Raw genomic sequence first — 25,973 nt, forward strand, 5'->3', positions numbered from 1 at the left:
ATATGTCCGCGTGGCTCATTATTTATTAGAAGAAATGACTGCTGGGTTTGAAGAGCGCTGCCCAGCAGAGGTTGGCAGTGTTTCAGACACGAGGTACATCTCCTTCCCCAGACGGAGGCGAGGAGCCCGCCTGCCTCGGTGCAGCACCGTCCCCCGGCACCGCTCCGGGCTCACCGCATACCTCCGCCCTCGCTCCTGGAGAGCGGCCAAGCTGCTTTGAACAGCGACTAGTCTGCTGTAAAAAAAAGTCACCAGGCGGCCCACCGCCGCCTCTTTCCCGCATCTTCGCCCCTCGCCACCCTTGGGCTCGGCCCCCCCCGGCCCGGCTCAGGGCCGCCCCGCGGCGAGGCGGCCCTTGGCGGCGGCCCCGGCTCCGGCCCCGGCTCGGGCGCGGCGGCCATGGGCAGCGGCAGCAGCCGGCGGTGGGGCCGTGCCGGCGGCGCCCCGCGCGGGACGGCGCAGGCGGAGGCGGTGGCGGGTCCGCTCCCAGCCGCGGAGGAGCGGCGGGCGCCGGGGACGGCGCTGGAAGCGGCCCCGCCCGGCCCCGCCCAGCCCGCGCCGGAGGTGAGTGCCGCGAGGCCGGGCCGGTTCGGTCCGCGCTGGGGGCGGGGGGAGCCCGGGGCCGGAGCGCGGCGCCGCCTCGAAGCTCAGCGACCGCTCTGTCACCGCGCTCGGTTCGCCGTTCTCGCCGTTCTCGCCGAACCGTTCCGGTTTTCCGGATGTTCTTCTGGGGAAAGAGGAGATCTGTTTATTTATTTATTTCCCTGCCCAAAAATAACAGCCGAGTCTCTGTGGCGTGGGGCTGTCAGGGAGGGGCAGCTGGGGGACAGGGACAGGCTGTGCACCAGAGGGCGGTGGGCACGGAACGGGCTGCCCAGGGCTGTGGGCACGGCCCCGAGTGCCGGAGTTCAAGGAGCGTTTGGGCGCCGCTCTCAGACACAGGGTTTGGTTTTGGGTGATGCTGTGTGAAGCCCGGGGTTGATCCGTGCAAGTCCGTACCGACTCGGGCTGTGCCGTGGTCGTGCGGGTCCGTTCCGTGGCGATGCAGCGGAGCCGGGCAGCACCGTCGGTCCGAGCACAGCTATGGGGTCGCGTGCTGTTCGTCGGGCAAATGCTGCCCCGAGCAGACGCACAGAAGTCGCGGGCGTGGTGTAATGCATTGAAGTAATGCGTTCCTGGAGGTATTTCGGAGGCGTGTGGCCGTGGTGCATCAGGACGTGGTGCAGCAATGGACCCGGCAGTGCAGGGCAGTGCTTGGACTCATCTTCTGAATCTTTTTCATCATAAAACATCCCGTGATTCTGCGGTTTACCAACAGAGATAAATATTGCTCAGCACAGGAAAAACCCACCCGTGCTTTTGCCAGGACCGTTGCAGCACAGAGCGCAGTGGCTCATTAGGCAGAGGTGCACTCACTGCCTGCAGGACCAGCATTGTCTCTCCGTTCAGTGCTGCATGTCTTTAAAATTCAGCAGTGAGCTGCGCCATCCCCTTGGCCAGTGTCAGTCCCCTCGGTCACACCCTCGCAGCTGTGCTGCAGCTGTGCTCCCAAAGCCACCCCTCCTTTGCTGTTTTCCCCACAGCACCACTCAGCTGAGCACAGCCCCTCTTTGACCTGGCACATCCCTGGCACATCACTGACACATCCCCAGCACCGTCCCTGACGCAATTGCTGGCTCATCCCTGCCACATCCTTAACACATCCCTAACACATCCTTGACACCATCCCGGGCACATCCCTAGCAGATCCCTGGCACCACCTCCTGCCCATCCCTGGCATATCCCTGACCAAGAGCAAGCACCAGGCTTGCACAAGACAGTCAGGGGCTGCTGTTAGCTCTGGAAGCCTGGAGAAGCGTGGCACTGCCTGCCTTCCCTGCAGGATGCTGCCTCCCACCCCTCTGCACATCAGCAGGATAGGATCCCTGCCCGTGGCAGCTCAAGCTCTGTGTTCACCAGGAGTTGGTTTTGGCAGCATTCACTGGCCCGGCCACCCGTGGCATTTCTTATGTCGCTGGAGGGTGCTGCTGCTCACTGCACAGGCACGGCTGGAATGACCCCTGTCACCGTTTTGACTTGGGCCAGCCTGTGGACCCCAAATAACTCTTGGTTTTGGGGTGTGCCTGCAGTCACAGTGTCACCACAGCCCCACTGTGCCTGGCCCAGCACTGGGGGCTTTGGGGCTCAGGAGGGGCTGGGGGGCCATTTTCTTTCACTTCCCCACAGATCTCAAAGCTCCAAGTGAAATGCCGGCAGTGCTCCTTTGGGAAATAGGTACTGCTGCTGACAGATCCCTCAGAGAAGGTGGGAGCTGGTTTTGCAGAGGGAAGCAAATTTTGCTAACCAAAGCTGCTCCATCCTGATGACTAATTGATTCTGTCTTCCACCCACACACCACGTACAGCTCGTAACACAGAGGAGTCAGCCACAAAGGGAAAAAGAGGCAACCGCCTGTCTTCCAAGCCCATCCTTTGCCCAGAAGTGCTGGGAATGGGTTCTCAGGGTGGGAATTGCCGAGACAAAGCTGCAGGGCTGAGCATTCTTCTGGGCACAGAAAGGAGCTGCTTTGTTCCTGCTTTCTAGGGGCTGGGTCCTTACACTGGCTCTGCACTGTGCCTGTTTAACCTCTGTTGGTGCTGTTGGGAGCAGCAGGATAGCTCGTGTGAACCACCAGCTTCAGCTTAGAGAAAGCAGTCACCAAGCTGACTGAGTCTGAGTCTGTCTCAAGCCAGAATCTGCCTTTGTCCCCCTCCACTTTCTGTGGGGCAGTACAGTAAAGAGGAGAAATATGGAAGTTTGGTTCTTCCTGCAGCACCCAGCCTGCCTGCAGGGGGTTCTCTTTGTCACTTCCTTCATCAGCAGGTATTTTCATTAGCAGGTATTTTCATTCCTAGGAGGTGCTCTGGCCCGTGTACCATCCTCCCAGAGGTGGGTGCAAACGTGGCCGATGAGACACAAAGACAGCTTTGTATTGTTGTAACTGAAACATTTGACGTTTATTCTTTTCAAGGCCTCGTCTCCACGACGCCCCTCAGACCCAGAGAACAACAACATCAGCAATGAGTGAGTAGCCCCTGCCTCCCTTTCCCCTGCTGTGTGTTTTGTTGCCATCATGGCCACCTGGGCCTTCCATGGGCTGTGCAGCGTGGGTGGAGTGGATCACAAGTCCTTCCTCCCCGGGAACCCTAAAAATCCATGAGAGGCTCCCATGCTGCAGCAGTTAGAGACACAGATCTCAGAATCACAGAATGGTCAGGGTTGGAAGGGACCTCAATGATCATGAATCTCCAACTCCCCTGCTGCATGCAGGGCCACCAACCTCCCCATTTAATACCAGACCAGGCTGCCCAGGGCCCCATCCAACCTGGCCTTGAACACCTCCAGGCACGGGGCATCCACAACCTCTCTGAGCAGCCTGTTCCAGCACCTCACCACTCTCTCTGTAAAGAACTTCCACCTGACATCCAACCTAAATCTCCCCTCCCTCAACTTAAAGCCATTTCCCCTTGTCCTGCAGTCATCAACCCTTTCAAAGAATTGATTCCCCTCCTGTTTGTAGGCTCCCTTTAGGTACTGGAATGAGGTCACAATGCAGCCTTCTTTTCTCCAGGCTGAACAAGCCCAGCTCCCTCAACCTGTACTCATAGGGGAGGTGCTCCAGCCCCCTGATCATCTTTGTGGCTCCTCTGGACCCTCTCCAACAGCTCCCTGCCTTTTTTGTACTGGGGGCTCCAGACCTGGATGCAGTACTCCAGACTCCAGGGCCTCACAAGAGCAGAGTAGAGGGGGACAATCACCTCCCTGTCCCTGCTGGCCACCCCTCTTCTGATGGAGCCCAGGATACCATTTGCCTTCCGAGCTGCAAGAGCACATTGCTGGCTCATGTTAAGCTTTTCATCCATCAGGACCCCCAGGTCCTTCTCCACAGGGCTGCTCTCAAGGACTGCTCCTTCCAGTCTGTATGGATGCCTGGTGAAGACCTGCTGCTCTGGGCATCCAACAACCAAAACCCTAACTCTTACTTTCACGAACAGCAATGTTGACTGTGTCCCCAGGTCTGCCAGCAGCAGTGGGAGCAGTTTCATGCATGTGTTAGAGAAACTGAGAAGAAACTAAAAGGACTGGAAAACCATCTCCTTGCACTAAGGAGAGACTCTTTTCAGTGCTGGGTTGTCACACAGCCCCTCTGCCCTTGAGGTATGTGTTAATCTGAAAATCAGGGAGAAAAAGGCAGGGAGGAAAAAAAAGAGGTAAGGAGACTTCACAGAACCACAGCATGGTGGGGGTGGCAGAACTCTCTGGGTCCATCGGGCCCAGCCCCTGCTCCAGCAGGGACACCCAGAGCAGGGTGCCAGCACCTCCTGCTGTCACCTAGAAGAGCAGCCCAATGAGATAGAGGCTGGAAATGTGACACCAAATAACCCCCTAAATCAGACACTAATGAACACCCTCCAAGCGGGATCTGTATGTGTTCTTTGCTGTATCACATTACCTCTTTTTTTCCCACACGACCAGTGGCAGTCCACCAATTGAATGACATGGCTCAGGAATGTCACAACAATCTTATAATTGCTTTCAACCCCTGTGTCATGTGCAGTGTTATCCAAGCGTGGCTTTGACCCATTTTTTCAGCTGCTAGGTCTTGCAGAGGGCATTTTAATGATTAATCCTGTACTTTCCCATCCTCAGCAGAAAGATAAAAAACAGTGGCCTAGATTCATCCCATCTCATTCTGATTGGACTCATTCAGGGGTTAGGGAAAGGCTCTGCCCCAGAGGGCGGTGGGCATGGAGCAGGCTGCCCAGGGCAGTGGGTATGGCCCCGAGTGCCGGAGTTCAAGGAACGTTTGGGTATCACTCTCAGAAACAGGGTTTGGATCTTGGGTGCTCCTGTGTGGAGCCAGGGGTTGGACCTGGGGATCCATGTGAATCCTTTCTCACTGGAGATATTCTGTGATTTTCAGGCTCTTAACTGGGGCTGACTTGCTTAACTTGGCCAGATGACCACCAGAGGTCCCTCCCATCACCATTCTGTGATCCTGGGGTTCCTACCTAGGAGGTTACCACTCATGAAGGACACTGTCAGCAGACCCCATAGCTCACTTTTGAGCTAATCCTGCCCTTTGTGTTTCCTTCTCCTCATTGCAAAGTTCACTGTCTTTCCATTAAAAGTATTCCCCCTTCCCTTAACCATATTTGAACACAGAGAGTCTAGTGGCTGAAATGGAGCACATTCCTTGCTTTCTCCTTTTCTAAACTGCTTTAGCCTCTCTGATCACTCTTACTGCTGCTTTCTAAGCTGTTAGTAACTCCAGTATTTTACTCAAAAGTCTCTGCAGTGATCTTGATGGGTTGTGTTTCCCATGCTGTCCTCCCCCATTGCTTCTCATGCCTCTGGCTCCCTGAGGGCTGCTGGGTTTGAACAATTCCCTCCCAACATCCCAACCTCCAATTTTCAAGTCACCAAGTCCAGCAGCTCTCAGCAGGACTCAGCAGGCAGCACCGTGATGCTGCAGGTCCAATGTCCAGTCCTGGCAGCCGTGTGGCACCCCCATTGCTCTCGTTTCTCAGCCCCAGCTTAATTCCTTGAGATGAAGGCTCAGGCTGGGGGGCCTTGGAGACCTCGGACTGACCTCCTGCTCAAAGCCACCTCAGTGCAGGGTCCTGTCTGGCCTGGCCCTGAAAAGGCTCAGTGATGCAGCATGCACAGCTGCAGGCTTCCTTCTGGAGGGGTTTCTTCTTTTATGCAGGTGGGATATCTCTGTTTTTGGTTTATTTCAGTTTTTCCACATTAAGTGATGGATAACTGCCACAACAGCAGAAAGGACCCAAGCAGCAGCTTGCTTTCCTTTTGCATGATAGTGGGTTGCTTCTGTCTGTTTGAAAGCCCCTCTGTGTGTCACTGAACCTGAATTTTACCTGGAGACTTTCTCTCCTGCCTGGAAGTCAGCACACAGGCAAGATGTGGGGATGCTAATGACCAAGTTCAACCCAGCTGTGCTGGGCCTCATCCTTAGAGAAGCAGTGGGTCAGTGGTTGCTAAATAATGGCAGAGCCAGATATGTGCTGTTGGATGTGATTTCTACAGTGCCAATAACACCTGGGCCAGTCCCCTACCGATGGTACATCAGACATCACTTGTGTGAGAGAGAAATAACTAAACCATAGGAGCAGTTGGAGGGAGTTGAGCTCTTACTTTGGTTGGAACACAAAGGAAAGCCAGCCAAGCCCCGTAGTGCTGCAGAGGTTCCCATGGAAGAACCTTGCACATGTTCTCCATCAGTACCTCGCTTTTTGGGGCTTGGTGTTTTATAGCATTACCTTTTACCTTTCATCTCTCAAAAGCAGAAGCACAAAAATACCAATGTGATCATTCTTATTGGCAACATCCACCTCCCTTAAAAAGGACAAAGGCCACAGGGCATGCACATGGTGGTCGGATAATAACAAAAAGCTCCTTTCTGGATGAAACCTTGTAACTAGCAGCTGGTGTTAAAGGATATGCAGCGTATTGGCTGGGCCATGGCCGTAGCTTACCAAGCATTATGGAGCACAGGAGTTTGAGTACTGTACAGATTTCACTGTAACAATCTCACTGACTAGAATAGGAGGCATTCAAGGCCAGGCTGGATGTGGCTCTGGGCAGCCTGGTCTGCTGGTTGGTGACCCTGCACATAGCAGGGGGGTTGAAACTAGATGATCATTGTGGTCCTTTTCAACCCAGGCCATTCTGTGATTCTGTGATTCTATGATTCAATAACCTGCTCCCTCCACCTGCAGGTGCCCATCACAGGGCAGCAAGCAGTCAGTGGGGTGCCCGGCCATCTTGTACCATGGCTCAGAAGAGGAACTGATGGCCAGCATCGAGCGGGAGTACGGCTGCTGAGCTCCACACACGGGGCATGGCTGGAGCAGCAGAGCTGCCAGCAGGAGAATGCAATGCCTGGGATGGTGAGGAGGAGTGCAAGGAGAAAGACCAGAAAAAGCACACCTTGTGAATCAGTATCTCAAAGCTCCTCTTGAAATGGCCTTTTTACCAGATTTACTAGCTTTTTGAGATGTGGTGCTTTAGGGAAGAAGACCTTTGCTTTGTCCTGGCAGTAATAAAGTGCAGCAAAATCATTCGATAAAGATCTGAGTTTGGGAGTGTGCTGTGAAATGCAGCAAGCTCTGATGCATTTCTGCTCCGTGGCAGAAAAATCACTGTGTTATATCCTTAGCTGATCCAAAGTAAAACAGAAAGGCTGTGGATCTCTGAAGAAAATAATGTTTTCTGTGCTCCCCAATAGGGAAACCTTGTGTTGTAGGGTTTCTGCCTTTGTTTTATCTGCATCTTAATGTATCATGAGTAGCTGCTTCTTAACAGAAGTAGAAAAATACCTAATTTCTATCTTTAGCTGAAGTATTCAAGATATCAGATGAAATACAGTGTGAATGCAAGAGGAAACAGCAGGACACATCTTAAGATGCTGTATTATGATGTCTTCGTCATTGCAGGTATTTGTGAAAGAGAAATATATGCATCTGTATTCTATGTACCTTTCAATAAAGGCAACAGTGGTTTTGAAGCAGAGTCTCCTGGAAAAAATCCTGTTTTGAACGCCAGCACTTTTTGTGGGGAGCAGAAATATTTAGGTTTAGACCCATGGCTGCCGAGCCACTGCTCTGCAGCACATCCATTGGATCTCCTGCCGCTTGTGTTAGCTTTTGGCAGCTCTCAAAGACCTCCTGTGGCAAGCAGAACAGATGTGTGCCGGGAAAACACTGGAGGCCTCCTGACTGCAGCTCTGCAGGTGGCCTTGGGGCTCTGTGCCCTGCCCAGCTTTCATGTCACTTCCAGCCTCTCTCTGTGGCTGCAGTCGCTAACTAGGCCAGGTGTATCCTTACAACCCATTTCAGTCTCTCCTAAAATAAAGTCTGTACTTCAACAATTCTGCAGAAATTGAGTAATTTTAGAAGGCACAAATATTTCTAAATGGAGTGTATTCCTGTTAGGCTGCAGGAAATTTCTCTTGCAATGCAGCAAACCCCTGAGCTTCTCCGTGAAAGAAGCTGGTAGGACAGTGAAGGAACAACCACGCGTCTGCTCCCAGGATTGGGGGCGGCAGGTTTCATTCACGGCAAACCTCAGTGCTACCACGAGAGGAGGAGCTGCAGGAGGAGGGGAGTGCAGTGAGCTGGGACAGTCCATGCTCCCGGGAGAAGGAAAGGTGGGGTCGGAAGAAGCGGCTGCAAGCTGTGCAATGGTTTCTCAGGCTCTGCGCTGAGAAACAAAGAGCTGCTGTGAACTCAAGAGAGATCACAAGGGAGAAAATGAAATCTGAAGTATTCTTCTCATCTAAAAAAAAGCTCTTCCAGGAAAGGGCATGCTCTGGCCTGCTGAGGCTGTCTGCATTCATGAGATGCGCTCGTGGCCATCTGTACGCATCAGGAAGTGAGCATTACCCAATTTCCTTCTCCCACGCTCCAGGACTGAGGCAGAAACTGAAGGAGGCTGCGTTTGCTGGAGGAAGAAACTGATCATGAAAGAAACTGCTTCAGTGCCAACACACCCCGCGGAGGAGCGATCCCACAGAGCGCACTGCAATGGCTGAGTGCAGTTGAGGTGTCACGGCATCCTCCTCAGCCATCTTGCAGCCTCCTCAGCCCATGCGCTGCCATTTTCTGAGTCATCATTTGCTGTTCCTGCATGTGTGAGTTTGCCTTTTCGTGGCCACAACCTGCCTGCCTCAAGCTGCCTCGCCAGCCATGATTGGAAGGCAGCAGCCATATGGGCTCACAGATGGAACTGGGAGATGCACCCAGCAGCCCCACGTGTCAGATGCTGCCATGCAGGAGTCTGCACAGCCATGAGGGGAAGCCACCAAATGCCACCTCCTGCACTCTCAGCACAGTCTCAACCGCTGAAGCAGGAGCCTGAGCTGTAGCCTAAGGGTGAGCTGTATGCCAAAGTGTGAGTACCCAGCTGTTCTGCCCTGAGGCCTCGCTCCCAGCTAGCTCCGGGGGCTCTGACCTTGGGAGTGGGTCACCTTGCTGCGAGCAGCTGTGACAAAGTCGGTTTCATTACACCCCTTCCTCTTTTCTCCCAATTCCACTTCCCTTATGCGCCCACCCCATTCCCATGGCACTGATGTAGTGGAAACCAGAACCTGCCATTTAGAAACACAGCCCTGCTAGAAATAAATACTGCTGCAATCCGGGAACCAGCCAGAGGGAAAGGAACGGCAGAGATGCTTGAAAGTGTAAACAAGGAGTTAGTGTGCTGGCATCCTCCCGGCCACATCCTTCCCAGCTGAGACCTGCGGGTCACACCCAGAGCGCACAGGAATGGGAAGAAGCAGGGCTAACGCAGCCATACTTGAGTCACATTCTTATCTCTTCTTTATTTGCACCTTTCATGCTGCTTCTAGAAGCCATGCTAGGAGAACACAGTTCTGAGCCCCGAGACTCCTGTTTTCAGGCAGCATGCGGAAACCCCACACCACGGTGATGATGTACACGTAAATACAGAAGAACCAAAAAGGTCTTTCATTTGATGGTAGGTAAACCAGTGAGTCTTCCACTGGCTTAATAGATAACATAATCCATATTATTTTTTTTTACATAGTTCTGGAGCAGATATTTATAGGAAATCTGAAAATTCACACCTTTTAATGATTTAAAAACAGTCACGTCACACAATTCCTTCAGTAGAAGCTAAAAAACAGATACAAAACCAGAATTCCACTTCTTTAAAATGCAGACTCGAAGAGACTGGAGGGTGTCATTCAGGCAGTGAGTGAGAGCAGTGCCCCCCATCACGTGTAATCCATAAATAACGCTTATACAGCAGGAAGGAGCAGAGCAAACAGAGCCAGCAGCCACAGCATGGCCCAGCTGTTTGGGAACACTCACAGGACGCAGGAGGTGGGAGGCCACACATGGGCTTCCACACCTCCCAGGAGCTGCAGGAATCACCACTGGCCACAAAAAAACTAAGAGGGAGGGAGATGTGAGTCCCCAGATGGCTTTGCTCAGGACTAAATGGGCCGGCAGACTGAGACAGGCCAACCTTCTCCCAGGTTATAAGTGTGTTACAGTGGCAACCAAAAGTCAAACTTCCTAATCTAGGGAACTTCTGAGCAAAACAGAGCAAAGTCTTTCTTTCTACACCACACAAAGTGCAAACATTCACTACAAGGGGGAAGCACAAAGCTGCATGTGCACACACTCCCCAACATGTGTGCTGCCCGTGGGATGATGGTGCAGCACACAAGCAGGGTGTGGGCGTTTTAAAGGTGAGGCACAGCACTTCAATACACCCAGCACAACGCTCTTGTGCAGGCTGGAAGCTTGTTACCAGTAATTATAACTATAGAGCGAAGTGTAAAAATAATGACAGATTCAGCTTTCAACTGAAAAAGGCCTCTGCTGATTTCAGGGGAGTGCTGAGATCAGCAAGTCTGCTTAAATGAGAGCAGCACTTTGCCCATGCTGAGAAACAAGACCACGTGTTTAGAACAAAGCCGTGCAGGATGCAGCGCATTCCTATGTACCTGCATTTTCACATCCAGGTAAAAAATAAATTAAAAAAAGTGCTCTCCAGCACTCAAATGAGCTCAGTATAGGAATGGTTGAAGATAGGAGCCCTGGAGGGTGAACACTATAGAAATACTTCACAACAGGTGAGCTTCAGCCAGCGAAACAGCAGCTGGCACTTCTCAGCACACAGCACACAGGTACCCTCCTGTACAAACTGGCCACAGGAGGGGTGTTGCATCTCATTGCTCACAGCAGGCCAGCACAGCACAGTGCCCTGCAGCCAGCCGTTCCACTCCTCAGTCACATTTACATGGGGTGTGAAAGAAAATCCAACCAACGGGGAGAGTATCTCGTTTAATAGAAAAGGGTGATGCGATACAAAGTACTGTGGAGAAGTATAAGGCCACGTGAAGAGCATCCTTGCGTTGACAAAGGTGGCTGTTTGTTAAGACATGACTAGCATTTCTCCTGGTGCTTTGATACAGGTCATCAAAAGTCTGGAACAATTTTCTATAAGGTGCATAAGCATCCACAATGCGTAAACTTAATTTTATATTTCTGCTGTATTAAAAAAAATATATATGCAAACAGAGACCCAGCTAATCACTCACAGGTTATCTTGCCATTTTTGCGATTTTTCAGTAGACTTTAATACGCTGATTTAGTAGGGCTGAAAGTAAAGCATCGTTTCTAGTGTCAAAGCTTCTGAACAGTGTTTGTGCTTCTACATCCAGCAGAGCAGCCTGGCTCCCAGTGCTCTGCTCAGGCAGAGTGGGGACCCAGGAACACCCAGTGTGTCAAGCTTTACTAAAAGTCACAACAGCTTCCACTTGCAAAGAATATGAACTGATGGGGTGCTGAGGATTTCAACACTTCTTTTCTGAAAGTCATTCTAGGATGGTTTTGTTGGGTTGGTTTTTAGCTGGCTTTTGTTTTGTTTATGAACAATGACAGGCTTAGACCTCAGACTCTCCAACCTCCAATGTCACCTGCACAAGGAGGCTCTAACAGCACCAGTCTGTTGGAGGATCAGAACCCAGAAGTGTGAAAATCCCAAACACCAAATTTTCAAACATTACATACAGAATGCTCTGAATGCATTTGCTTAGGCTCACAGGAAAGTAGTTTCCAAAGCCCTGGGTTTCATCCTGCACACCTCTACTAACGCAGGTCAAGTAAGCCTGCATACGAAGATCCAAAGGAATAAATACAAAATATATTTGGTATAGAAAACACTAGTATAAAAAATTAAAAATCACCCTGTTTCACTGTCCATCAAAATATTAACAGCAAGCAATGACTCGTTTAAACCTATTGCCAACATCATTTCAAAAGAGTCCCGCTTTCCTGAAGTGCTGGTGATTGCATCTGCCCAAATATTGAACAAACAAATAGGATGAGGAAACAGGATAGATTTCTCACCTAGCATTATTAACAGAAGACCTAAAATGAAGGGAACTGAAGTATGTACAAACAAACACGCCGAGGGGTGAAGAGGGGCATGCTGTCAGTCCTGTTGTAGCCAGCAGAGCTCTTCACGGTTTACAGACAGTTTCAGAGAAGGTGCCTTGTCCCACTAGCCCTGACAGACAGACGGTGGCACGGGGATGAGCATACTCAGAGCACTGCTGCTTTTCGGTTTCTCCGCTGTGGCAATTCTGTTCAGTTTGCCCACCTCTGTCTGCCAGCTGGGGATCTTCTTGGTGGCCATGTGGCGCCGCGTGTGCTTCGTCAAGTGATCGCTGCGCATGAAGCGACGCTCACACACGGGGCAGGCAAACTTCTTCTCTCCCGTGTGAGTTCTGCGGTGGCGTGACAGTTCATCTGAGCGGGCAAACTTCTTGTCGCAGCCTTCCCAGTTGCAGCTGAAGGGCTTTTCTCCTGCAGAACGTAAAAGAAAGATAACTTTCATTAAGCTCTGTTTTACCAAAGAGCTGTGTCATACCCTACTTTGCAGAATCCGACAGCTTCCAAAACTGCCCATCTGTGCAGCCACCGCTAGCTCGAGTACAAGCTGAATTTGACTTGCAGAGAAAAAGCGAAGGTCTCCTTTCCCCTTATTTCCTCACATCTCTTCAAACATTCTTTAATAGAGTCCATTTGTTTAAAGAGAAGCTATGTTAACTACAGACTTAACCAAAAGCAAATCCCTGAGCCCATCCCTCCTATGCGGCCACAGCCCTACAACCACTATGCATCACTAGCAAATGCTGTGGGCAACAAGAAAACATGGGGTTCACGCTCCCAGTCCTGCTGAAGTGACCACACGCCGATGCAGCACATCAGGGAGCACTGTGCTCTGACGGCCCACGTGCCCGGAGACCCAGACTCCTACAGGAGCTCTGGATGCCAGGGAAAGATAGCAGCCAGGAAGGCTTTCAACAGAAGTTTCTCATGCTGGGTGACTGCTTAACATCACACCCATCCTAAACAATGTGCCCTGCTGCCTGCAGCCCTCATAGACCTCAGGATAAACAAGATAAACATCTACCCTTCACCACAAATCTGGGGAACTCTTTGGAGCGGAGCAAGAAGTCCAGCAGAAAAGATGCACCACAGCAGCTGTGTTCTTACTGCAGAAGGCAAGTGAAGCTCGGTGTGCATGATGCCCACCTAGCTGCTCAGTGAGTGGGATGAAGCAGGAAAAGCAAGCTGCTGCTGCTCTGCCCACTGATGCTGCACAGCAGGGTGGCAAGTGATGGGACTGTGTGCTTCCCCAGCCACGGGTGCTCATCTTAACATCACAGCAGACACAGCTTCCCTCGTGGGTCCGTGGTGGTACGTGCCAAGGGAGAGGTTTGCTGCCACAGACCAGAAGCAGAACCATCATTCTGTCTCTGAGCTCCAGTTTACGGAGATTATCAGCTTCATACGGGGCTTAAGCTCTGTTCTCATAGGAATTGGGCAGACAAGCTGGCAAACTAATGCACATCCTGCCTTGGAACCACAGAGGGTGGCAGAAATAAGCAAAGGAAAAAAAATTTAGACAAACATTTAAATGAACTCTTCTTTATCAATCACCCGATATGCTTGTTCCTCAACATCAGAAATAGTCCCTTCCAAGAACTCAACACTTAGTTTTGACTTAACAGGATCTGAGAGTTAAAAAGAGAATAGGTAGAACACGTTTACACTGCCTCTACACTAACCAGATGTTATGGAACAAATCATATTAATTGTAACTAATTTACAATTACTTAACATAAAACCAATTATATTCCTGCAGCTCTGCTTCCTAACACTCCAACCCAAAATCTTAACGCACACCTATTTAGCCTAGCCAAAACTCCAGGAATTCTAAACATAGTAGTATTAGTAGTACTGGAATGTCTCTTTTCCTTCATTCACGTACAAATTAAGAACAACTACCTGTACTATGGACTGCTTACACCAGACCCCTCCATACTCAAAATAAAGACTTGCACAATTCACTGCAATCCAGTCCAGCTGGCAGAATTCCACTCAAATCTAAACACATGCACACAGAGGGCAAAGCTTTGCTCCGACTAAAGCATGTGAAACTCAACCAACGCTACAGGGTCGGCTGAGGTCTCAGAACAAAGTCTGTTTTGTTTGCTTGCCCATGGAGAATGAGCATTCTTCTCCTCTCCAAGATGAGCACAAGACCCCTGACCACCTGCCCCTTCCCTTTCCCACCCGCTGCCACGCACCCTTCAACACCCCAATGACAGCTCACCCCACGTTACACACCAGTGTGGGTACGAAGGTGGGCTTTGAGGTGGGAGCTCTTGAAATAGGTTTTCTTGCACCCGGGGAAGGTGCAAACATAATTCCTCCGTCTCGAGAAGTCCATCTGGGGGGCGCAGCTTTGACCAGAAGCGATGAACACGGGGGCAGGAGCAAGGGGCAGCAGCTTGGTGTTCCCAACAGTCATTACTGTTTGTGGGCACTGCGGCGTCGGCGCGACAGCAGTCTGTGGAAGCACCAACATGACGGCCCCCTGAGGCACGGAAGATCCCACGAGCACAGGCTGAGAGAGCGGAGCTGTCTGCGGTAAAATGGGTTTCATCGGAGCTGAGACGGTTGGAGCTGAAGGCTTGACGTAGGCATTAATCACACCGCTCTGGCCATTCAAAGGGATCATTTGACACAGAACCTGGGGGCTTGACACGGGGACGGGTGGCACTGGGGTAGCTCTTTTTTGCAAGTCGTCCTCGCAACTCTTTGGTAAGTGGGTCTGTGGAGATACAGGTCGGACAGGAAGCTGTCCCTGGCTGGGCACAACATCACTGCGGTCACCAGCACACGGCTGGCGTACCGGAGAGGCTTTGTTAACTAAAGCATCGGCAGCACACGTGTCCTGCGGCAGGCTGGAATGTCTTCGGTCCTCTGCTCCACTCCGGCCTCCAGAAGTGCCGCAGCCCGAAGCTGCCTTTGCTTTCTCTCGCGCAGCAGGACCCTGGTGGTAAGCAGAGCTGTCACCCGTGTGCCGTATGACGCTCGTCGCCATGGCCCGGCAAGGCTGAGGGGCAGAGGCCTCCGCAAGGGCCGCCCTCTGCTCACACTGCCTCTCCACGCTCAGGATGGATGGCTTGGCCGCGGGAGTCGAGTCGGTAGTGGATGTGACCAAGCAGGCAGCCGTGCTTGCCATGACGGTCCTGGGCTTGGAGTAAGTGACCTGCGAGGGGAGCAGCACGGCGGCAGACATCTCCACAAGGTCGGGGCTGTGCGGGGGGGTCATGCACTGCGGAAAGAAAGCACTGTTATACAGCGCTGCTACCCGGAGCACAGTCCTTAGTGCAAAAATCAAATCACACCTGCTCCTCAGAACCTCAGAAACCGCTGCTTGGGGAAAGCAATTAAAGCTTGCATTGCCTCATCTGATGGTCATTCAGAAGAGGCTCAGAAGGGTGCTAATTAATAAAAGGAAGGCGATGGGGCAGATTGCAAACCCACGTAAGATGGTGCGTGTCTACTCAGTGCACTACAGAAACTCCCTCATTTCTTCTCCCAGCAATGGGTGCAGATATAAGAGGCTATGAGCGCTCTGCTGATCACAGAGACAGAGCAATGATAGCAGAACTGTACCACGTGAACTTCAATATTCCAGTAAGACTTCGATATTTTTATCTTTAATTTAATAATAAATGATACTTTAATTATTTAAGATCTTCAAATAATGACCTCTCCAGCAGCTGGTGGCTATTCCCAAGACAAACACAAATGGAACTGCTCTTCCCTATAGCCCACGCACCCACCCACCCCTGTGCCTTCCTGCTGCTGCCACCTCTCCTGCCCCTCTTAACACTGAAATCCCAACCCATGCCTGTCTGCTGGGCAGCTCCAGAGTTCCAGAACTGAGTGGCAGGAGTATAACAGAAGAGGCCTACCAGCCAGTTGCTGTATCATCCCAGCCTATCTGCCTCTCCTATTCTCTTTTTGTGACGTAACTTCATACTAAAAGCCAGCTGGCTGAAATAGGTCTTAGCCTTCTAAAACACAAATGACAAGTCTTTTATTTTTTATTTTTTTTAAATCTACTTCTATTGCAACATAGGTTGAAACAAAAAAAAAATTGTGATTCAACTGACATTAATCAGTCAGAGAAGGCCAATGCTCTGGAAAAATAAACTGCGTGTAGAAACACACAGCATAAAAACCAATTAAATTTGCTGTTTCATAATGGTAAGCTGTACTAGAGATCAGCGTGAAGCCAAATGTCGTCAAGAACCTTCCTCCTAAAGGCCTTCCAGATAAGTCAGCACTGAATCACTGAGGCTCAATCTGCCTTTTGTACTCCAAATGCTCCAAGAACCAGGCAGCACTTCTGTGCAGTGCAGGTGATGGAGCACAGGCTGCCCAGAGCTGCGGGATCTCCTCCTCGGGGACCCTCAGATGCGGTGCTGTGCACCCCGCTCTGGGTGTCCCTGCTGCAGCAGGACTGTGCTTGATGCACCCAGATGGCCCTGCCCACCTCAGCCCCTCTGTGATTCTCTCAAACATCCAACCACCGAAACAGCCTTCCTCTGTGCTGCTCCTGACAGCAGGAGCTTTTATACCAAGATTTAACAGGAGACCAAACTCCTACATTCGCCATCCCAGAAACAGCAGGAAACCCCACGCTGCTGATTTGCATGTACACACACAGCACGAGTCACACTGCCACTGTTCTATGCACGGTCACACAAGCGAGGTATCTTCCTCAGCTAAGCCAAAACACGGCAGAGATGTACCAGCCAGGTGTCACACACGCTTATTTTGCAGTCACGCCTTCCTTACCAGCGTAGATAAATAATCCTTTGGTAATTCAGAAGTAGCCTCAGCGTGCATTGTGAAATCTCCAGAATCCGAGAAGGGCGTGAGAGGCCTTATCTTTAATATGTCACCTTTCTGCAATCTTTGCCCCCAGGAGCTCATACAAACAAGTGCCTCAACGGCTTCGATGTCATTCTGCTCCAAGGTGCTGCAGGTGGAACGCTCGCTGTCGTGGCGCTGCCGCTCCCGGATGGACTCATAGATATCCACAATGTCAACCTGGATGTAATCGGATTACTGGCTATTAGCACGAGTCAGAATACAAAGCTGACACCACCCACATGCTGTCTGCTCACCATGAAGGTCATCTGAAACAGATCCCATGCCTGCAGCAGGACTTTTACCCATCAGCTCCTTTCTCACCCTCCCCCTGCCAGCTCGTCTCCCCACCCTGTTACCCTTCTAAAGGAAAAAAAAAGGGGGAAAACAAAAAAGATCACAAATAAATAAATAATAAATAAATAAAATCAACCAAGCAAGACCAAAAAGCCACCCTCACAGAAAAGGAATCGATAGGTTTAACGTGGAGCTCAGGTTTCCAGAGTTCTTTTCCTGGATAGCACTGCTCTGAATAAACACGTTCCTTGTCTGTATACAAGCAGAAAGAAGGGATGAACTTCCAACCTTGTTTAGACAAGGCTGTCTCCTGGCCCCAGAAGATGGCTGCTCATTAGCACTAATCTCATTGCCGGAGCGCATGGAAAACACACTTGAGGCTGACAGCACGATGCTCTGAGCCTGGGGGTACCATGCTGTGCAAAGCATTTCCATTTTATTTTTAGCTAGTGGGGAAAAAGGAAGGCAAGGAGCTTCCGGAGCACAGCAGGGCTTCTTCGTATGCAGCACTTCGAAAAACTGTGCTAAGAAACGTACGGTACAGCACAGGTGCCGGGTATCCCAAAGAGCAGCACGAAGGCAACGGGCAGGAACGCTATCGGTGAGCGGCACGGATAGGGGTGCGCAGCCACACGCGAGGCAACACCCAGCCTTCCCGCACAGGAAACCCGAGCGTGGCAGAGCTCCGGCAGCACACGGCATCGCGGCTGCTCCGCGCCCTGCCGGCACCGGGACTGGAGGCGCAGGACGAGCGCTGCAGCCCTGCCGCAAAAAGAAAAGGGGAACTAAAAAAAGCAGGCAGTGCCACGCCGCTGCCACGGCCTCCGGAGCCGAGGGAACCGCGCTTCCTGGGTGATGTCATCGGGGCTCTCGTGGCCCGCAGTTCTGGGACTGACTCACGGAGCGGGGCTCCGCGGCGTCACGGACGTACGGATGCGCGACATCGCCGCCGCTACGGGCACGGGCAGCTCGTCAGCGCCGGAGATCCGCGCAGCGGCTCGCGGCCGGGACGCGTGTCCCCGTCTCACCCCGCCCGGCGCGGCGTCGGCGGCAGCCGGGTAAGGGGGCCGCCGCGCTGCCAGGACGGAGCCCCTCAGATCCCGGCCCCGAGCGCCCCATCCCCGCAGCTAACGGCCCCGACGGCCCCCCGCCCCAATCCCGTTAGGCACCGGCCCCGGCCGCCCCCCTCGGGGTAACGGTCCCCGCGTCGCTCACCGCGGCCGCATCTCCCATCTCCGGGCAGGGCGAACCCGAGCCGTGCATGGCGCGTCGACGCGAGCGGGAAGGCGGGAGGCGGCGCGGCGGACGGCAGGGCGCAGCACGGCGGCGGGCACCGTCCCCGCCCCTTCTTCCCCGCCCGCGGGGCCGGCACCGACGGTCCCGCGCGCCGCGAGCCGCCGAGAGCTCCGCGCGCCAGACGGCGCGGGCGGGGCGGAGGCTCTCCGCCAATCGGCGCCCGGCGCGAACCGCGCGCGGCCAATGGGAGGCGGCGGGCGGCGTGATCGCGGCGTGCAGGGGCGCTGCCGGAGGGGGGGGCGGCGCGTGGGCGCGGCCCGCGGCGGCGGGCGGGAAGGCGGCGCGCCAGGGGGCGGGGGAGAGGAGCTGGAAACTGGGGGAAAGGTCGGGCGGGGGGCGGAACGGGGGGCGGGGTGGCGGCCGGGAATGCCCGGGGGTGTGGCGGGGCGGGGAGGGGGCGGGGCCGGGCAGGAACTCCCCTCCCCCCGAGTGCGTGCCGCGCTGCACGTGGACGGCGGGACGGCGGGGGGGAGGGGAGGGCCGTCCGCGTGCGGCGGGCAGGGCTGCGGGCACGGCTCCGGCTGCACGGCTCCGGCTCGGATGCACCGCCTCGGGATGGGGCTCCCACCGCGCTCCGAGTGCGGCGTTTCCTCCTCCCTTTTAACTTAAATCTCCCCCTTTTAGGTTAAAGCCGTTCTCCTGCCCCTACCCGCTCACGTAGAACGCCCGTTTCCTCATTACATATACGCTTACGGGAGGAGCGGTCCCCGCGCACACCCACCCACGTGCTGCCCCGGGGCAGCCCCGTTATGGGCCGGCGATGAACGGATAAAGCACGAGCTGTGCTCCGCGCCCGGCCCTGCCCTGCAGCCCGCCCACCCACGCCGCGTCACACCTAAACGGGGCCCGTCCCTGCAAGCCGGGGCTCCAGAAGGCTGCCGACGGGGAGGGAGGGCCGGGCGCACGCGGGGACACGAGGCTCCCAGCCCCACGCCGCAGCTCAAGCCCGGACTGCGAGAGCGGAGCGCCGCACTGCGCGCTGCTGGCAGTGACTCATACGGCGTCCCGAGTCGGCAAGGACAGCCCCGGCTCCGCGCAGCACCGCCCTGAACCCAAAGCCCAGCTCTGAGAGCGCCGTTCAAACGCCTTACAGTGCAGCCGCTCGGGCCCTAGGCAGCCCGTCCCTAACCCCCCCTTCGCCGCCCCGCCAGCCCCGCGCCGTTCCCTCGGGCCCTGTCGCTGTCGCAGAGGCCAGGAAAGGCAGCCGTGCTCACTGCACAGAGGACTCAGCGTTAGAAATGAACATATAAAATTTAATAGCTTGGTTTAAAATACGTTTTCAATTAAAAAACAGCAGGCAAAACCAAAAAAATCAGTTCCATAACACATATATGAGGTTGCTGCTACAGAGAGAAGACCCGTGTCCCAGAGAGCCTTAGAGGAAAACAACCGGCAGATTTAGTTCACATACTTCATTACACAGTAAAAAAGAAATAACAGTTGTGTCAACCCTACCCCTACAGAGACCCTAAACTACTCCCCTGACCCCAGACTGAGATTCTGTACTAGAACTTCCATTTTTGATACAAATGTGTCAACAGCTAGGGATTCTATATACCAGGTTTAAAAAACCCCCTTGCAGCAGTGCCCATAACTCGCAAGGGAAGCCCAATGGAGGGCAGGGCCATGCCAGCTCACTCAGGGCCCAAGCAGGATGTTAGCAGGTGGGCACGTGGTGCTGAGAGGAAAGGAGGGGGAATGGGACGCTCTGAGAGCCTGCCCAGGGTCAGCCCGAGCATAAATCCCAAAATACCACAGTCCACCTAAGTCATAAAACAATAAAATATATGGCGGGGAGGGATTTCAGGTTGGAAACCTCACCCCAGCACCAGGACAGGACTAACTGTACCCACAGCCACCAGGGTACGTTATCCAGCCTGGCTCTGGAGAGCTCTGATGACAAAGGCCACAGCCCTCCCTGGGCAACCTTCTCCATCTGCAACCTGAATTTCTGCAACGTAAGCCCAGCACAAGGAGTGGGAGCACACATCAACACGTTTGGAGACTCTGCTCCCTCAGCCCTGGGCTCCTGGCAGCACAACAGTGGCAAGGGCCAGCCCTGAGCAGGGCACGGTGCTGTGGCTGAGGCTCCCTGAGAGCCCAGTGGGACACCAGGCGAGGCTCAGGCATTCTGCAGCCTGTGCTTCTGTTTGTGAAACTCAGTGTGGCATCTACGTCCCTTTTCCAAACAGCAGCATGATGCAGCTGGACAGCACTGGGTTACCACTCACTGATGGCTCAGGGGACACACAAACCATTCAGCAGAATCACGTCCTACTTTGCCAGCCTGCTTCTCCAGCCTACCCGGGTCAACCCAGGGCAATGCACGTCCAACCCCCCCAACTTTGTGCTGCAAACCTCCCATTAACACAGACCACTGCCATCAGCACCAGTCCCAGAACTTCCTACCCGCTCGCATCCCAGCCTGCAGTGCAGGTGGCTGGAGCTCCTACTGTGTACCTCTTCCTTGCTGCTAACCAGAGGCACTTTCCCTTCCTAAGCACAAAGGCACAATGAGTAAGCACTATAGAGCTTACTGCAGTGGCTGGTTTTGGAGGTTTTTTGGAGGTTTCTGGCAGCTGGGACCAGACTGACTGCTGCTACCAGCTGCCCTCGTTGGTCCAGGGCCCCGGTTCCCTGCTGCACCACCCAACACCTTGCCAAGCACTGGACTTCCCCAGACCGAGCCACTGCCACAGGGCTTGGCAGAGGGCTGGGGGAACCCTAAGCATACTGTCAGACAGAAATCCACCCTGCAGGAGACTTCCTGACCCCTCCAAGTGAGGTTTCAAGGAACCTGAATGTGCTCAGCGTTTCTTGGGCACAGCCTCTCTGCCTCAGCGCAGACCACCCTGCTCAGAGCCAGGACAGTCAGGAGACGGAGCTGCCAGTGCCTTGCTGTCCAGAGAGGTTGAGGAGAGCTGCTACCCTTCCCTCCACACAGGAGAATGCATGCTGAACAAGGTCTCTGCGCACTCTACGAACGTACCAATGTGTGCTCACCTTTGGTGCATGTTAAGGCTTTGTCCTTTTTTAAATAGCTACGTTAAATATCTGTTTTCTCTGTATATGGCATCCTTTTAGATGGGCTTCTTTGCATATATTCATGGTATATACACAAACACCATATTTTATATATATTATATATCACTTGTATGTACACATTTACAAACCTTCAAAAATATATTGCACTTATATACAATATAGCTTCATCTGATGAGAGTTCACACAGTTACTAAGGCGAGTTCTTCATAAGCAAGGCAGTATTACATTCCCCCCCATGACACAAGTGATTTCAACAACCTGCCCTGATAAAGAGTAAACATTATGATGACTTTTCTCCAACCTGCACGCAATTCCTACCAGTTTCAGTCAGTAGTTTTGCAGCTCTACCTAACAGAAAACAGTCCAGTAAAACGCTATTAGCTGATAACAGGCTCAATCGTGGGTACCGAATAGATAAATAAGACATCACCACTCTAAAAGGCCACCTTCCAAGGGTTTCCCCTCCCTTACCTACTAGTCTTTTATACATGCTCTATTTAATTGCTGTTCTTTGCTCACTGGTTTCAAGTGCAAATAAGGTCATGAGCATTACAGTTCTCTAGAAAGAACAGACAAAGGTATCAAGCAAAAACACCTCTCTGATCCCCAGAACAAGTCAACACCTGACTTGCTCCTGGAGAAGGTGATTAGTGTTTTACCCGACACACTATATGATGGGAAAATGATCACTCGAGATCTGTGCTTAAAATCCACAGAGGATCCGTGATCTTAGATCTCAGTGAGAGTCAGCTTGTAAGATCCTCCAACTTCTTCAATCTGCAGCTGGAAGGTATCTTCATTAGAATAGTGTTTCACAATGTTATCATCCATGTTGACCAGAATTCTGGAAAAATAAGATAAGTTGGGGAAATATTAGAGTTCTACATGCCAAAGACAGCAAAGGCAGACTCAAATCTGAGACTGTCCAGAGGTAAGCTGATTCCTGCCCATCTGCACTGAATCTCCACCTGCCATAGCAAATCTAGCTGCTGTCACCCAGAGCTGCCAACAAGGGTTGCAGCCACACTTCTCAGCTGAAGGAAAGCACGAAGTGTAGCTCCTGAACTGGGAGGGAAGGAGATCTCAGAAATGGCACAAATCCCATCAGATGCTGAACTTTAGCAGCCCTGGGGCTGTGAACTGGCTTGTCTGACAGTTATAACTAATCAGCAGTTACAAATAACCCCTGCAGAGTTCACAGCAAAAAAACACTGACATGTGGCCACTTCTTTTATTTGTGAGAATAGCTGTGTGTTTGTGTGTGTGTGTGTGCATACAGGCATTTCACACACTGAAACACACAGAACTGTCCTCAGCAGTGATGCAGCTGCCATCAATTCCAAACTCTCACAGTTATTCTGGCGTGGCAATGCTGCTAGAAAAGCACCACTACTATTTGAAATTACATTCCAAAGGCGATTAAATTCTTCTGGTAAATTAATTTTTCTGGGCAGAGGGGCTTTGGGGAAGAAGCTAAGAAACTGAAGTGATTTTGGAGAAGGACCAAGAAAATTACTAAAAGATTAAAAGGAAAAATAAAGGCACGTTCATAAACTCAAGTGCGAACTCAAGGATCGTGGCCTTTGCAGGGAACAGGTATTTCACAAGTGGGGGTCTTCTCAATGTAGCACACACACAAAATAACAACAAGCCACCCAGCTTTAGTAATTCTAGCCAAATACAGACAGTGAGCACAGTTAACCATTCAAATAATTTAGCATGGGTTCAAGTAGGTTCTTTGTCACTTGGAGCCTTTAAACAAACTGAACTCTGATCTGGCATGATCAAGTCTGATTCAAATAGCAGTCAATTCCAAGACCAATGCAAGTGCAGTTACTGGCATTTATAGAGTAAGTCAGTCCAAGTGTTTAGCTCTACAGGACCCTTATGCTTTACTGCTCTATGGGTTACATTGCAACAGGATTAGTTCAGGGCCTGAACACACACACACACACACTTGTGACATTTGCATACATGCAGTGCACAGAAAGAGTTGCAGCAGATTTGCCTACAGGTTTGAAAGAGAGGAGCTCATGTTCTCAGAGCTGCCCCAAGGATACATACTCACCCTTTTTTACATTTTTTGAAGATTTTTCCTATTTTATCAAAAGGAACATCGTACTTGTCAGATATCTAGAACAAAAGAAAGAAAACATCCGTAAAGCAAGGAGGCTGCTAAGACTGCCTCTCACTTCAGTGCAAAACACTCAACTGTGATCTAAACCTGGGCACCGATTCTCGATCTAGCAACTCCCTGCTGACTCAACAAGGAGCCTGCACAGAGAGAACAACAACACTGCACCCTCCCTGGGCTCTCTGGTCTCTCACTGTATTGAAAGCCATTTGTAAAGTCAGTATCAGAGAGATGAGGTTAAAAACTACTCATCACAGTGGCCGATAAAGGAAGAAAGAGCAACAAAACAAACAACTGTGCTGAAGACAAAATGATCACAAATTTCTGCCTTAGCCATTTGAGTGTCCACAGCCTCAAAGCATGGCTTGTCATCATACAAATACACAAAGGCAACCACGTCTGATTTACTTTGGCAAATTGCTCTATTGAATCAACAGCAAGCACCAAACCAATGTGCTCTTTCAGGGCACAACAGCATGTGATGGGTTCTCCAAACTGTATTTACAAGCTTTTGATTCCCTGTTATGGGAAGTCCCAGTGAAACAGCAGAGGTTCAGTTTTACTTCAGGGCCCCTGGGTAAGGGAGGACCCCACAGCCTTCACTCCCTCTACCTGTCAGCCACTCTCCAGCCTGTGTGCTGGCAAAGCCTCTGTGCCCCAGCACACAGCAGCTCAAGCTGCTCCCACAATTAGCCATCAGTAAAATTCCTCTTCTGCCTGATATTCCTCATCCAGATTTGGAGAGGAGAACAGACCAAGAACATCACACTCCAAAACATCTCAGGCAGGAAAGGGTCTCATGTTATAGAGCCATCCCCTGGTCCCAAAGAGAAGGCAATACCTGGCTGTACAGCCCCAAGGCCTCTGTCTTCCAAGCTTCCACGAGGCATTAGTCACAGAATGACGGCTAGAAATGGCAATTCTGAGCTAGTGCCAAGCATGACATCATTCCCCAGAGTTAAGCTCTGTACTTCTCTTGCAGCACTACAGCAGCAGGAGTAAGTGGAAGGCTATTTTGGAAGTCAAGCACCAGAGAATAATTTCACGCTTGTGTGCACAGACACATAAAACTGTCCAAGCACATTGCCCTGTTCTAAGCAGGGGCTCAGAAAGAGCTCCTCCCTAGCAGAGGGGAAGGAAGGCCCCCAAATGGAGCTTTCACACAGAAATAAACCCAAGCCATTGAACACGCTCTGGAAATTGCTTCACCTCCTAATTCAGCTCTTATCTCTGCCACAAAAGTCATTCCAAGTGGGAACCCACTGCCTTTTTTTTCCCTCAAGGAAAAGACCTACAAACTGCTTGCTGCTGCTGCGTGCCCACAAAAGAGCCCGCATAAATAACAAGCCCAGAGCACTGCCTAGCAGCTTGTGACTCTTAAGCTGAGATTTTCAAAGACTGTTAAGAACCACCTTCTTACACCCAGATCTCATGCGTGTGGAATAAGACACATAACAGGAAGCTTCCAAAACCCCCTTCAACAATAAACTAAAGCATTATTTACATTAATTTCCCCTTTACTGAAAGAGCATTGGCCTTCTGCATCTTTTCCAGAAGCAGCAGAGATACATGGACACAAACTGCAACCAGCATTCTAAATCCTACGATTGTCCTTCACACACTGACTGGGCCACTTGCTCTTTCCTCAAGCAGGAGGCAAGGACTACAAATCAGCCTTCATACTTACAGCTTCCATTAGGCCTTTCAGAGATGGTGTCTTTAACATCAGTGCATCAAAGACTTCCTCTGACTCTTTTCGGACATAAAGCAACACTGAAAAGCAAATCAGAGAGGAGTTAACTGCAGTTGATCCTCATCAAAGAGCTGTATATATGACAGTGGCCAAATACGGAGCAGTGTGGACTAAGGGTCTCATGAAGAGAGGTACATACATACACCTACCGTACACTGAAGCTGTACAGCTAGGTTAGCTCAAAAGGCACCCTTCATGCCCAGAAAAACTGCATGCTTACATGTCAAACACCTTCATTCTCAAAATTCAGATTTTTCACCAGCTGATATTTTCTCTATTTTTTGAAAGATTAAAACACAGAAAGGAGGAATGCAAAACATGGGAGTTTCGAGAATCCAGCATCCCCTCATGTCCCACAAGTTACCTACCGTAAGATTTTTCAGTTAACCAGTTTGACAGCCACCATCACAGCAGGTGAAGCCAACTTGGTCAGCTCCTCATTTTATAATTATTTATCTGTACACACCCCCCTCCTCCTACACCATCTCCTCTGCTTCCCCTCTCCACGCCATATTTGAGGAATCCCCACTCCAGCTCAGCTGACACACTACAGGCTCTCTTTCCTGCTAGGATGGGAACCAAAGAATAACAAACCCAATTAGGTAAGTATCTC

The 25,973-nt window shown here is 51.7% G+C and overlaps 3 protein-coding genes across 7 annotated transcripts in view; 1 reads left to right on the forward strand and 2 right to left on the reverse strand.

The window, feature by feature from the left end:
* The window catches only part of GRHL1 (grainyhead like transcription factor 1), a 290,338-nt gene that overhangs the window by 231,715 nt on the left and 32,650 nt on the right, over positions 1–25,973 (reverse strand). For 4 of the 5 annotated variants that reach the window (XM_048937595.1, XM_048937593.1, XM_048937594.1 and 1 more), the window contains exons 14-16: positions 25,295–25,380; positions 23,542–23,606; positions 21,193–22,317 (exon numbers count right to left, since the gene is read on the reverse strand). In XM_048937595.1, the coding sequence (XP_048793552.1) occupies positions 22,203–22,317; positions 23,542–23,606; positions 25,295–25,380 (266 nt within the window). In that variant the 3' untranslated portion in view covers positions 21,193–22,202. Of the gene's footprint in view, positions 1–21,192; positions 22,318–23,541; positions 23,607–25,294; positions 25,381–25,973 lie in introns of those variants that run through there. The other variant, XR_007375442.1, reaches the window with a different exon arrangement.
* LOC125690218 (cystin-1-like) lies at positions 400–7,586 on the forward strand. Its single transcript, XM_048938393.1, has 3 exons — positions 400–564; positions 3,011–3,063; positions 6,780–7,586. The coding sequence occupies exons 1-3, from the start codon at positions 400–402 to the stop codon at positions 6,883–6,885; spliced, it is 324 nt and encodes a 107-aa protein (XP_048794350.1). The 3' UTR covers positions 6,886–7,586.
* Positions 9,381–18,478, reverse strand: KLF11 (KLF transcription factor 11). Its single transcript, XM_048937596.1, has 4 exons — positions 18,348–18,478; positions 16,761–17,015; positions 14,232–15,225; positions 9,381–12,401 (listed from the first exon to the last, which is right to left on the reverse strand). The coding sequence occupies exons 1-4, from the start codon at positions 18,393–18,395 to the stop codon at positions 12,097–12,099; spliced, it is 1,602 nt and encodes a 533-aa protein (XP_048793553.1). The 5' UTR covers positions 18,396–18,478; the 3' UTR covers positions 9,381–12,096.

The sequence above is a fragment of the Lagopus muta genome, chromosome 2, assembly GCF_023343835.1.
Source record: "Lagopus muta isolate bLagMut1 chromosome 2, bLagMut1 primary, whole genome shotgun sequence".
NCBI classification, from domain to species: Eukaryota; Metazoa; Chordata; class Aves; order Galliformes; family Phasianidae; genus Lagopus; species Lagopus muta.

What these genes read in the sequence shown, in the direction of transcription:
- LOC125690218 (XM_048938393.1), top strand. Translation starts at nt 400, where the DNA reads ATGGGCAGCGGCAGCAGCCGGCGGTGGGGCCGTGCCGGCGGCGCCCCG. An exon ending in CCGCCCAGCCCGCGCCGGAG is followed by an intron (nt 565 to 3,010) that starts GTGAGTGCCGCG and finishes ATTCTTTTCAAG; the next exon opens with GCCTCGTCTCCACGACGCCC. An exon ending in AACAACAACATCAGCAATGA is followed by an intron (nt 3,064 to 6,779) that starts GTGAGTAGCCCC and finishes CTCCACCTGCAG; the next exon opens with GTGCCCATCACAGGGCAGCA.
- KLF11 (XM_048937596.1), bottom strand. Translation starts at nt 18,395, where the DNA reads ATGCACGGCTCGGGTTCGCCCTGCCCGGAGATGGGAGATGCGGCCGCG. An exon ending in AGATGGGAGATGCGGCCGCG is followed by an intron (nt 17,016 to 18,347) that starts GTGAGCGACGCG and finishes GATTACATCCAG; the next exon opens with GTTGACATTGTGGATATCTA. An exon ending in AGGATTATTTATCTACGCTG is followed by an intron (nt 15,226 to 16,760) that starts GTAAGGAAGGCG and finishes TTCTTTCCGCAG; the next exon opens with TGCATGACCCCCCCGCACAG.